General features: G+C 37.9%; 1 protein-coding gene across 1 annotated transcript in view; it reads right to left on the bottom strand.

Annotated features, from left to right (window-relative positions):
* LOC127540253 (cytosolic beta-glucosidase-like) overlaps window positions 1-13,992 on the bottom strand; it is a 98,657-nt gene extending 84,665 nt beyond the window's left edge. The window contains exon 1 of the mRNA XM_051964860.1: window positions 13,596-13,992. Coding sequence (XP_051820820.1) covers window positions 13,596-13,686 — 91 coding nt within the window. The 5' untranslated portion in view covers window positions 13,687-13,992. The remainder of the gene's footprint in view (window positions 1-13,595) is intronic.
* Window positions 13,993-14,247: the final 255 nt, after the last annotated feature.

The following is a 14,247-nucleotide window of genomic DNA, read 5'->3' as shown; positions in this document are numbered from 1 at the left end:
ACACTTACACTAAGGCAGATGTTTGATTTTGACGACATAGGTCAGGCTCATTGGCTAACACCCAAAATCATATTGATGCGCCATCGAGATTTAAAATAATGTTTATGTTATTTATTTATTCATAAATATATATAGCGCCTATCACCGAGTATCTGGGACACCGTACAAAAGGTTTACATAAATTTGCCTGCTTGTTCTCTAAGCCATTTGGCATCAGGCAGACAAAAAAAAAAATTCAATAATACTTTCAAATGACAGAGTGTCTTTTATGCAAACAACTCTAAGTGACTTTTTTTTCATTAGTATTGCAGTCTCCATTTTATTCACTTGTAAGGCCTGGAAACAAATTGACTTTCCTCAATGCCCTGCAATGAATTGTTGACATTAGAGATTAGCACATGGGTCCCAGTCCCTAGTTCTAACTAGAAGGGGCTAAAATTATAAAAACATTTTTTCAGGTGTTAATGTCTTTGACCTCCCCTAAATATTTTTTAACTGAGTCTATTAAATAAGGCATCATGTTTATAAATGTTGTAATGCGTCCAGTTGGATTTTATAACTTTTGTTTCAATTTGCCCAAGGCCTACCACAGTTTTCCAAGCCCTGACAATGACCTATTTTAATTGAATTCTCTCACAAACACTTAAAAATTCACTCTCTAATCAAATCCAGTTTCTAAATAGAAATTAAAGTTGAATCATAAAAAATGTTCACATAAAGGCCTTATTCGGTTTAGCATCATAACTTACAGCTATCTTGTCAAAATAAAGTGACAAGAAAAAGATTTGGGAAGTTATTTTGTGATATAAGACAGTTCTCATCAATTCACTAAATCCAAGCAGGAGGGCGATGAATTTTGATGCAAATTATCTGAAGTTGTCAAACTTTTAAGCAATTCTCTTTTATTCTGGTTGTGCAGAATTGATCTAAAGAGTGCAGCATTTGGAGCTGGGAAAGATCTGGGTTAAATCCGACCCCTCGCTATTGACCGGTTGTGATATTGACTGGCTATTGACATGAGCGTGTCACCGGTTCTGCAGCCTCACTTTGCTTGTTAGTAATATTGTGATAAAACTAGCAAGAGATAAATAATAGCTGACAGACCAATTGGGGGGATTTAATGGAATCATATCCATATGTCCTCTCCAAACCCTAAAGAACAATTACATATCTGCTCCATTATTATTATTCTGCTATAAAAACCATATTGGAATATTCACTCAGACACTGAAGGTATGAGAAGACATGTTTATTTGCTTCAATGACAACCTGCGGTCCTTTCCTTGATCTAAAAAACAAACCTGCACATGCTATAAATGCTCTCAGTTGTTTGGCTCTCCAGATTTAGTTGGCTCATGGATTCTAGGGGCTGGATGGTTTTATGTTGAAGTTGACAAAGATGGGGCCAGACTTCTTACCTTTAAAAGATCAGGTAAGGTGAACGTACAGGTATCAGAATCACCTTGAAATAAAAAGTTAGTTGCACTCATGGATATTCATCAGTCACTCTAACTTCCTCCTCCTTTAGGTAAAGAGTCTGATCTAACCAGCCTAATCAATCCCATAGCTCAGTTAATTACATATCCCCCTGACTTAGGTCACAGTTATATACAAAGAATCACCAATGAAGGCAAAGGAGGAGACGCTCTCTGTTTTTGTTTTGTTTTGTTCTTTCCTAGTTGTCACATTGGACAAGTGGCCAAGAAAATGATTGATGGCTGAGCAGTTGATCCAATTAAGTCGTTAAAACATCCAAAACAATATCCCATCTTCTAATTTAAGATGAAGTTGAGGCTATTGAATATTGACTTAATAGTGATGACCTAATGGAGCTGCTTTGAAATTGAACAGGATGTACATATAAATACATTTTGCATCTCATAAATATCTAAGAATTATCAAGAACCAGAAGCTTCTTAAATGTAAACAGAAATTTCTGGTTGTAGCAATTCCATTTCCAATAATTTAAAGCTTCCCCTATTTTATTTATCTATGCTGAACTGGATCATTTTAAAAATCATGGTGTTGACTGATATCTTGCCGATGGGAGGAAAATGTCGACAGTGAGGGAGGGAGACTGAGTAGCAATGGGAATATTAACATGAAGCAGAAAGCAAGAAAGTAGGGATTAAAGAAGTCTGCCTCCTAACTTTTCCACCCTTGGCTCACACATCTGTCTATTTAACCTTCTCTAACTACCAGCTGGGCTGAAGGTGACCTTCCTTCCTGCCTATATCAATATTCACCTCTTCTGTTAAGCTCTACATCCCTGCCAACTATTCCATCCCATAATAATTTCTATTATTTTATTCTTTAGACCATTCCTTGTGGTTTTCTTCACAAGTGCAGTTCCTGAACTTTTTCTGTTTTGTCAGATAACTGAGTTAAGTTGATCTTTAGATGCTAGATATACAGTTCATCCAAATCATAAGCAAAGCCTCCATTTAACCTATCAAAGCGTTAGTCTACAAGATTCATAGAAACACAAGATTGGAGAGTTGGAAGGAACTTCAGTAATGATCCAATTGAACACAAAGATGAAATGAATTCCCGTTAAGATATACCAGACAAATGATCATAAGTCACAAGTGATAGATCACCAAGGACAGAGGAAACCACCCATCTTTGTGATACTACATCCTACTTTTACCCAGTTTCAATCTTTAGAAAATTTATCCTGACATTAAGCTTTTGCTTCTACCTATTGGTCTTGATTCTGGTCTCTGGAGCCAATCAGGATAAAATTAATCTTTCTCCCATATGACATCCATTCAAATACTTGAAAACCATCATAAGCCCAATTCTATCCACCGACCCCACTCCACTCCAGTCTTTTCTACAGAAGAAAAATCTCAAGTCTCTGTAGCTAATCTTCATATGAATGAACTCCAGACCTTTTTTCATTCTGGTTCTTCTATTCTATGCACCCTTTAGCTAATCAATATCACTCAAACTGAAGTGATCAGAACTGAACTTAACACTTTTTTATAGAAATTTTTTTTAAGTGGGGGGGGTACAGACCCATGTCCCTCTTTCTAGAGACTACACCTTTCTTTAAAAAAAAAGCTGACTATCACATTAGATTCTGGGGGGTTGCCATATCACACAGTAGACTTACTGAGTTTGCAGTCCACTAAAACCCACAGACATTTTTCATGACAACTGCTGTCTAAGCATCCCTCTTCCATCTTGTATTGGAAAATTTATTTTTTGTAGCCATCCAAGGGTAAGACTTTACATTGGTCCCTATTGAATTTCACCTAGCTGGTCAAGATTCTCTTGGGCCCTGACTGATTTCTGCCATGTTAGCTATCCCTCCCAGATTTGTGTCATCTAAATTTAATGAGCATGATCCCAATGCCTTTATCCAAGTCACTGATAAAAAAATTTTTTTTGACAGCTCAGGGCCAAACAATGATCCCTAGATATGCTCCAGCACTTTTTCATTATGTCAAGAAAACCCAGCCTCGTTTCGCTTGATTCCTTCCCCTCTGCTTTTTTTTTTTCCCCAGCTGCAGGGTGCTAGTACTAATACAAAAACATTAGAGATCTGGCATCTCTGCCTTGAGGGACTTGACAAACTCATTTTTTTAATTTCCTGATTTTACATTTGCCCTCATTCTAAACAAAGGTCACTTCTCATTTTATGCTGTTGTTCTTTTGTTTCAATCCCATCCAACTCTTTTTGACCCTGGTTGGAATTTTCTTGGAAAATATACTAGCGTGGTTTTAGCTCCTTTTACAGATGAAGAAACTGAGGCACACAAGAGTAAATGGCTTGCCCAGAGTCACATAGCTAGTATGGAGCTGAGGTCATATCTGAACTCAGATCCTCCTGATTCTAGATCCAGTGAACTATCCACAATGTTATTTTTTTATACTTTGACCTAATAAAACTAAATCATTGTGAAATCATTTCCACTCCCTTCCACTTCATGCTGTATAGACAAAGTCTTTTTTCAGTCTGTTAAAGACGCCCCTTAACACAGACTCTGATGTATATCACTTACTTGAGCCCCAGATCTAGTCTTGGATAATAATTTATAAGATACATGAAGTGGTTATGGTCCATCAGTTGAAAAATTAGCTTTTTCAAAGATCCCCAAATAGGCATCTGTATGATGGACTATAATGACTCTAAAGAACGATTACTGTCTTTAGAGTAAATAATGTACATTTTTAAAACTCCCCAAGCAGATATTTAAATGATAATTCATGGCTGATGCCTTTTGTTAGTGATTTTTTAAAAAAAAAATCTTCATAGCCAATCCCTAACTTACAAATATAATATACTCCAACAATTCACTCTTAAGTTGTTCAGAGTTCCAAAAATACTATTGCAGTTAGTTCCTTGATTACCCCTCAAATACTCTTTAAATTCACTAATATACCAAGATATTTGAATCATCATTTCTATAGAAAAAGCATGGTGAATTCAAGCCTGGCATCCCAGGAGCTTATTTCTGGTGACTTTTTAATTAATTATAAATACATCTGTGTACAAGAAGATTCCTTTTCTAGTTCAGTCATTTCTGCTTGGGTTCCAAGCTGGAGGACAATGTCAGCCTCATGGATGGCCTAATTCTTGAACTGTCCTCTCACTCTGTGAGCCTTCTCTCAGTCTGGTCTTATAGTTGGGAATTGCTGCGACTTTTTCCCTTATACTCTTCCTCTCCCCCCAGAACTGCTTTAAAGGATCCTCTTTGAGATACATAATCAATAGCTAGCATTTTAAATAAGCACTTCTTTCCTTCTAATTTCTAATTTTTAATTTAACTTGAAGGTAAAGGTTTTACAATCCTGAGATGATTAAAAAAATCTGAAGGATTTTTCTATTGATTATTAAACCTAAAACATATTTTGATCTAGTGTTAATTTTATTTGGAGGAAGGTGAAACACCGCAAACTGTAATATAGTCATCTCAATTATCCATGCTAAGAAAAAAAGATCGGTAGTTTGGGTCATCTAAAACAACCGATTGTTTTTCATTTGTGAGATTGGGTTTTAGCACATTTTATAATAAAATTTTGATTAACCATCCTAGTAAATTAAAGGGGAATGATTTCAAGAAAGAGCCACTCTTTATCTAGTGAGCTAGATGACCACCAGATGATGCTCAGGTAAAAGCAGATGGTCTAATTTGAGGGAGGGGACTCAACTACCTAAAGCCCATTGCTCAAATGCAGTCTTCAGTAAGGTATTATCCCAGCTAATGAACAGAGTGCTTGATCTGGGGTCAAATTGGACTTGCTCAATCTTCTCTTTTGTATAATGTGGGTAATAATAGCACCTCCATCCATAACAAAAGTGTTATTTTGAGGACCAAATGACATGATATTTGCAAAGTGCTTTGCAAACTTTAAAATTCTAATTAATATCATTATTGCCATTGTTGTAAATATTACCATCATCATTCCTAATTTTTTTTATTAAAAAAAAAGAAAGTTTTCATCCATAGAAGGGTGCATCCATAGCAGAAACACAAACTAGCTTATAGAATCACAGCATGTGACAGTTTGAAGGAAACTCATAATCTCCATTCCACCATCCCCACTGACTGATCATCCAGTCTTCCCTTAAAGGTCTTTCATATGGGGAACCCACGGCCTCCAAAGGCAGCCGATCCAAATTGTTAAGGCTTCCCTTTTCTGTATCTGCTTCTCTGCAGCATCTACCTAACTTGTCCCTTCTTGGGCCAAGCAAGAGATGTTGCATAACTCTTCCCCACCTTCCAAATACTTAAAAATAGCTATGATATTCCCTTATAAGTTGTTTACTTATTTAATATTTTTTTTTACCGTTTGAGACTAAATTAGTGCAGACCTAGAATCAGCAAGACAAACCTGAGTTCAAATATGACCTCAGATACTAGCTGTGTGACTTGGATAAGTTACTTAACCCTGCATACCTCAGTTTCTTTATCTACAAAATGAGCTGGAGAAGGAAATAGCAAATCATTCTAGTATCTTGACCAAGAAAACCCTTAAAACATGGTCACGAAGAGTTAGACATAAGTGAACATTGTAGAGACACAATCTTATGACCGCTGGCCAGACCACTTAGTTGTCACCTAACAGGAGTCAAGGTCCTCAGAATCTAGGGGAAAAGAGGAGTATGTTTTTATGGAAGCAAGGAGAAACATGGGAGCCTGGTGTTCTGTGCAGTGAGGGCAGGAAAGTCTAGGTAGAATGTCACAATTAGGAGCCCCAAAGCAATAAAGAAGAGGAGCACTGGAGAGGAACCTCCTGTCATTCCCTAATGTGCTTACAATTGAACTGACCCTGGATCCAATGATACCAGGATAATTGAGGAAATGACATCGATCCCGCTTTCCCGCTCTGTCTCCCATTACTGCCTTTCATATAGTTAAGTCCCAGACAAATCAAACTGCTTTTCCTCCCCAAAACATGTCTCAGCCTCTTTTCTCTTACTGGTTATAGCCTACTCTAGCGTCTATCCATCCTCCATCACTTAGCTCAGGTTCCACCTCTTGTGGCAAGTCTTGACCCCACCCAATCAGAAATCGTCTCCTTCCTTAGGATTCTGTTAGTTCCTTATCAGGCTGATGGAGTCTGGGACAAAGCTCGAGCTATATGTGGCCACCTTCAGCACAGCAGATCCCACTCCATGTAGCAGAGGATGCGTGTCTTCTGTTAAGAGAGATCTGGTTCCTCCTGAAGGACCAGGAAGCAGGAATAAGTGAGCCTTGTTCCACAGAGCCCACTAGTAGCAGCCAAGCCTCCACTGAGTTGTCTGTATCCTTTGAAGGGGCACACAGGCAGACCAGACAGAGAGTGTTTTCCTTCCCTCCCACTTCTGCAACAATCTTTCCCCCTTTACCTTAGCACTGGCCAGGCTAGAGGGATGCACCCGCTTCTTACCTGAGCCACAAGTGGGGGATGAGCAGCAGACCTTGTTCTTAGGGATCCCCTCCCCTTGGAAGTCCAAGCAGGTCTAAAAGCATTTTTGGTTCTCTTGACTCTTGTCCCCACAGCTTTGAGCTGCCAGGTCAACTGTCCCCCAGCCAACCCAATTATAACCATGGCAGAACAGCCATGTAGGGTCTGTGTGTGTGTGTGTGTGTGTGTGTGTGTCCATATCCATGTCTCGCCTGTGTATGTTGGGATGTGGGTGGTATGTGTGTGAGTGTCTGGTTCTAAGTTAGGATATGTGTAGGAGGGGATGTCTGTGTGTTGGATGTATGTGTGATGCGTTTATATAAGTGTCTGTGTGTATGTTAGGGTATTATGGGGGGGTATCTGTATATCTGTATCTTTATGTCTGTGTATGTATGTGTTGGGGATGTGTGTGTGTTGTGTGTGTATGTGTGTGTATGTATGTGTATGTTTGCATGGAATGTGTATATGTGTGTGTGTGTGTGTGTTTTAGGATGGGGGTGATAGATCATACAAGTCCTTCAACACCTTTTTCATGATTTTGTCTCTCTCCTCACACATAATCTCCAACGACCTCAAGGTTGTCTATCTTCCCAGCTGACCTGAGCCAGACTATCCAGAAGTGGATGGAGATATGGGGGTAGATATATAAAACAAGAGGGAAAAAGCCCCCCCAGAAAAAGCTCACTGAGCTTCTGTCGCCTTCCTCCCCTCTGGATTCCTGCATGGCTGTGCACCAAGTTCCCATCTCTCCATCACTCACAAAGCCTTATTCACTTTTCTTGCCTGTTAATTCATTTACTGCTTGGGGTATTACAGACTCTCTACTTTGTTTCTTTTCTACATAAGCAGGTTAGCTGTTTGCACAAAGGATTATTAGAGAGAAGTCATCTATCTCTTCAAGGACTAGGACTTACTGAAGAGGGGAGAAGGACATACTGTGAATTGCATCCTGCCAGATCCGGTAAACAGACTGAGCTTGCAAATTGGTGGGGACCTGGACATTAAGTCCTTATTTAACCTTGAGAGCAGTTCTGCCCCGATACTTGGAGCTTAGGCAGTGAGCCTGCTGGCTTTTCTGGCTGAGACCCCTTTAGGATTTGCTCAGAAACTTTGGCTACTTTTTATTAGAGTTATTTGTATATAAATTATCTCCCCGTCTATATTCTAGCCCCATGACAGTGAGGGTAATAATGTCTTACTTGTATATATCAATTTCAGTGCTTAATAAAGAGTTTTACATTCAATGAGTGCTTTTTTTTTTTTAACTGAAGACAGCTAAAGTAGGGTTTCTTAACCTGGGATCTATGAAATGAGGTGGGTTTTTAAATATTTTGAAACTAGATTTTAATATGATCTTATCTGGTTGATTTTATGCATATAGAAACATTATTCTGAGGAGTTTTCTGAACTTGAATATGAAAAAAAATTCACCTTTATTTTTATTAATGTCTAACTGAAATTTAATATTCCCCAATTATGAATTAGATGGGAGGAAAAAAACCACATGATTGGGAGAAAGGGTCCATAGCCTTCATCCATCTGCTAAAATGGTCCACGGCACACAGAAAAAAAAAAAGGTTAAGGACCTCTCTCTTAGAGACAGGTAAAGAGGAAAAGTCTTTTAGTTGGCAACTTCTGCTGCCTAAGCAGAATGCAAAGGAAGTAAAGGTTGATTACAGGCGCGAGCATCTTTCTTGGGACAAGGAGGAGTGATTTAGGAAAGAAGTACTGAAGGAGATGAACCTGAAGAAATTATAACCCTGTTACCTCCTATCCTCCTTAAAATGAATCAGGACTATAGAAGCAAGCCGGTGATCCAGGCTGGAGTGAAGGCAAATAGCAGGGTCTACAAGAAACATATAGACCTCATCGCTGTTATTTGCCCTTCATTTTCTAAGAGGACCAATCTTCACAAGGATGATGTCTTGATTTGCCAGTGAATTGGTTTTGAGTAAGGCAGAGCTGTGCAAAATCATCAGCCCCACTCAGATAAAGGTCAAGCCCATCAGCGATGGACCAAGATGTAGCGGATGACCTTGGCCTTTCTAAATGAATGACAGCTGGTTCCTGCAGTTGATGGAATAGGGAGCCCGTGATCTGGTAGACTTTCAGTTGGAAGGTAGGTGATCACTAAGTAGAGAAGTTGTGGATAAGATTCATATTGTGAAGAGAGGATGGGTTTTTGAAGTTGCTTTGCAGTTCCTCCATTCTTTGATAACCCAATGACACTATGATGGGGGGAAAGCCCATTGGAGAGATAGCAATGAATGGTGGATAAAGAGCTGGTATTGGAATTCAGAAGACCCAGCATCCAGTTCTTCCCCTGCCTTAGCACTGGCTATATTATAGTAAGCAAGTCCCTTAATTTCTCAGTGTTCTATAAGTTGCAAAAAAAAAAAAAAAAGTGATGGTGATCTGCTTTGGAAAAGGCAGTCCCTTACTTGGAGTGCCCTGCAGTGATGAAAATAGCAAGTGTTCCTTCCTACCCAATCCACCCCCAAAAAAGTCCCATTGTAATATTGATGGATTGACAGTTGTAAGGCTGAACGTATTTGATTTCCAGGAGCATTGACTCCCTTATTTGCCACTGCCATGTTTCAGCTAGTGGTTAAACATCGTTTTCCCATGGAAACCCCCTGCGACACCATTTTCCTAAATGACTTGCTTTTCTAGAACCCGTGAGGGTTCTACAAGAAGAACGTAGAGATCATTTTCTCTATTACTCATCATCTCTATAATGGTGTATAGTAGGATGATACTATATACATACATATATAAATCTAGTCTAAAGCTTTTTTCCCCTTTTATTTTCACTCTCTGTGACTTAGGTATCAAGCCTGTCTTTGTGTGAAAGAAAGAATTTGATGGGAGTCCTTCAGAAGTACAAAGACTGCAACAAAATGAGCTAAGATTCTAATAAGTCACATCATTCGTGGGCATCTAGGAAAAGAAAAAAATCACAAGATCATTTGATAGAAACAAGAGCAATTCATGGAAGATTAACCTTATTTTCTTTTTTGACAGGGTTATTAAACTAGTAGATTAGAGGCCTGTGGTAGATATAGCTTATCAAGATTTTAGTAAAGCTTTTGTTTTGCTATTTTTATAGAAAATATGGAATTTTGCCTACTTAGGGACCACATATTTTGACCCCAAAAAGTATAATTTTAAGAAAAAAAGATAATTTTAGGCAACTGGAAATGTGTGGTATTGTATCCACTTTTCACCAAATTCACTGGGAATTATCCACATACAAGAATTACAGTGTTGAGTTTTTAGCATCATGGATGTTGCCATATATATGTTATTCTATGCAGAATAACCTAGCAAAGAGATCAACTAAATGCCATATTCTTATATATCTAAGCTTCCATTTGGCCCAAATGGAGAACAGTCAAAATTAGAAGGGTTAAAATAATGAGAACTGCTACTTTCTTATAAATATTGCATTTAAGTCACTCACATCATATACAGGTATCATCTATATTTTCCTTCCTGCCTTTTAGCTCAACAAATATTATTTTACAGTTTTTACAATGCTCTTTACGACTCATCTAAAACACATAATTTTCCTCCTGCTTCACTTTTTATTTATTATTTACTTATCAGATTTATATCAAGGTTTTCCTCCAAAAAGCTCAAGCCACTATATAGCCAACTCTTACATAAAGAACATTAAAAACTTCTTAAAATTGATAAATAGTAAAGCAGTTAGAAAGAGAAGCAAAGGGGCTATGAATAAAGAGATTTTCAGTCATCTTTCTAGTTTTATTCACACTATTCTCCTGTACCCACTCTTTGGTCCAATAAAACTGGGATTATTCATTGTCCAGTGATCTCATTCTATTCTGTCCTCTTTTGCCTTTCAGCTTTCTTTTATCCTTTTATTTGTTGTGTTAGAATATAAGCTCCTCTTAAGCAGGAATTGTCTTTTATTTTGTTTATTGTTTCCTCAAATAGTAGAGTACTCCATGCCCTGCATGGAGTAAGCACTTAATAAATGCTAATTTACCTGATTCCATGATTTCGCAAATCGTATCTCCCATACATAAGAAAAAAGGAATAAGTATCTAGAGGCAGATAAAGACTTTGTAAAAAAAAAATCATCTCATTTGATCTTCACAACCCTGGGAAGTAGGTGCTATTATAACCCCATGTTACAGTGAAGAAAATTGAGGTAAATATAGATAAAGTGTCTTGGCCAAGGTCCTATAATTAGAGTCTCAGTCTGAATTTAAACCTAAGTCTTCCAGCTTCCTGGCTTATTATTAACTTTTTTTTTTCTCCTGAGGCAAGTGACTTGCCCCGGGTCACACAGCCAAGACGTATTAAATGTCTGACATCAGATTTGAACTGAAGTCCTTCTAATTTCAGGGCTGGTGCTCTATCCACTGCACCACCTAGCTGTCCCTTACTATTAACTTTTAACATGGGAGGAGAGGGGCACATGCCAGCTGTTTTCAAGTATTCAGAAAGCCAATGTATAGAAAGGATTTGGTGCGGTTCTGTTTGATCTCAGAGCTCAAAACTAAGGGGGGTGGTTGGAATCAGCTGTTTCAGAGATCGACTCAGAATTAGTGCTAGAAATCCTTTCTTCATATCCTAATAATTCAAGCAATTCGAAAGTTGACTGGGCTTCTCTGACAGGTTTCTGCCCTGCTTGGACCTTCCCTCCCCTCCCTTTCTCTTCCCCAGCTCAGGTGCCTGCTACTCCAGGAAGCTTTTGCTTATCTCCCCAACCTCACCCACCCCAAACAGATTCTTTCTTCCTTTAATCTCTCCTGATACTCTGACCTCTCCAGTGTGCTGAAGCACACACCACACAGCAATTTAAAGTTTAAAAAGCACTTTCTTCAAAAACAATCTAGTAAGGAAGGAAGTGTGATTAGTATTACTAAGAAGGCCGGGGCTCCAGAAAGTTATATGACTCGTCATTATAAAGCAATTGCTTGCTAGAGTCAGGTGTTCTAAGGACAAAAAACAGTCCTGTTTAACTAAGTGATCTCTAAGGTCCCCTCCAGTTCTAAATCTCTGTCCGTTTTGCCGTCATGGGGACATACTTCTCCCCGGTAGAGTGAGGAGGGAATCAGCTACCATTCCCTGATTTTATTATTTTATTAGAAGAGGTCAGGATGAAATTAAGAGCAACTGCCTTCACCTGAGAAGTGAAAAGGATTTTTTTTTTTAAGTTAAGGAAAAGGTGACAAAGCCCAATAACAGTCAATGTTTGAGAGGCTATGAAATGACAGACCCACCATCGTTGGAGTTGTAAACTGATCTAAACTTTCCAAGAAAGAATTTGGAATTGTGCTAAAAGTGAGAGGTGGCGGGAATCAGATCTGTTGCTTTCCTTGGTAGAGGAAGCTCCTGGATGCACAAGCTCCCTCTCCTACTGCAACTCAGCACTTTCTCTTGGACTTTATGTACCAACTTAGAATTAAAGAAAAAACACAAACATTGTAGTATTAAAGTAACAAGAACATTGTAGCATTAAAGAAAGAGTAATAAAGAAATAACAAAAAACATTGTAGTATTAAAGTAACAAGAACATTGTAGCATTAAAGAAAGAGTAATAAAGAAATGACAAAAACATTGTAGTACTAAAGAAAGATTATTAAAGACATAATAAGAACATTGTAGTATTAAAGAAAGAGTATTAAAGAAGTAACAAGAACATTGTAGTATTAAAGAAATAAGAACACTGTAATATTAAAGAAAGTGTATTAAAGAAATAACAAGAACATCGTAGTATTAAAGAAATGACAAAAACATTGTAGTACTAAAATAACAAGAGCATTGTAGTATTAAAGAAAGTGTATTAAAGAAATAACAAGAACATTGTAGTATTAAAGAAAGAGTATTAAAGAAATAACAGTATGTGCCAGAGGTATGACTTTGAACCCAACCACTTCTTGATATCTAAGTTGCTTTCCTATCCAACATTAACATGCTTCTGCTAAGAAAAAGACCCATGCACCAGAAATCTTACAACTAGGCATGTACCATATCCCAAGACCAACAAAGAGAGAACTCAGGGTCCACTGCACCAAAATATTCAGAGCCCAGTTAATTGGAGTGGCAGAGAATCTTAACCAAAGTAGGTGCTCATCTGCTGGAGAATCACAAAGCCACATGAGGTAAATGAAGGTCTTAGAATATTACTGCACCATAAGAAAAGAGGAAGATGGAGATTTTAGAGAAGCATGGGGATTTTTCATATGAACTGATACAGAGTGAAGAAATGAGAACCAAGAAAACACCATATAAAATGACTCCTGGAGAAGAAGATAAAAGATAAATATAGAAAAAAATTCTCCATTTGGCATAACTTTATTATAATAACTGGATCTGTGCCTGGATAAGAGATAGAAAAAAAGGAGTATTTTCTCTCATTTGGAGATAAATATGAAACATTGCATCAGACTCAGTTGTTATATTGGCTAGTTTTGCCAATATATCTTTTTTACCTCCTTTCTTTTTCATTCTGTAAAAAAAAAATTCATACGGCTCGCTGAATGGAAGAAGGGATTTATTTGGACATAAAAGTGATGTAAAAACAAAAGATTAAAAAAAATTAAGACTTTGACCAAAAAAAAAAAAAAAAAAAAAAGGAAGTCACACAAATCCCAATACTGTCTCTTTCATGATTCCTCCCACTCTTTTGTATTCAGATTTCTCACCGAAGGTCCCCTTACCTTCCACTTGATATGCTGCTGTGGCTGCTCCCCAGCCAAATCCTTCTGGGAAGGTCAGTTCTTCTGGGCACGAACTGCTGGAAAAAGCCATTGTCGCTGTCCAGAGAACTGCAAGTAAAGGGGTAGCCAAGCAGGGATCACTAGAGTACCACAGGGCAGACAAGCAAACAGGGAATAGAAATGAAGCGAGATTAAAAGGTCAAAGTAGACTTGGCTAGAGCCCTGATAAGAGTTCCCTGCACAGTCAGCAGGGAAAGAAGTTATGTAATTGCTTGTCTTTTTTTTTTTTTTTAACCAGAAATGTGATCAGCTTGAGTAATATCTTAGTCCTCACATCAGCCAAGTGGAGAGCATTTTCCATGATGTACCCTTTCTCTCTGGCACTTTCATTGTTGAATCCAAATTTGTTAATCCTTGGGGCAGAGCACAAAACAGCTTTTTAAGTTAATAAACATACCTTTTCCCTTTTAAATAACTTAAAAATATTTTGAAAGGTTTTTACTTTTTACTTTAAAGTAGTCTAGAGTATTGTAGCAGAGAAGGAAGGGAATAAGCATTTCTACAATGACTGATACTTTGTAGGAAGGTATAATTCTAAAGTAATTGCTATCATTATCCTCACCTTACACTTGAAGAGCCTCCACCAAATAAA

This window comes from Antechinus flavipes, chromosome 6 (genome assembly GCF_016432865.1).
Source record: "Antechinus flavipes isolate AdamAnt ecotype Samford, QLD, Australia chromosome 6, AdamAnt_v2, whole genome shotgun sequence".
In the NCBI taxonomy this organism is placed as follows: domain Eukaryota; kingdom Metazoa; phylum Chordata; class Mammalia; order Dasyuromorphia; family Dasyuridae; genus Antechinus; species Antechinus flavipes.
The sequence above is the reverse complement of the archived record's forward strand: the minus strand, read 5'-3'. Positions and strand labels throughout refer to the sequence as shown.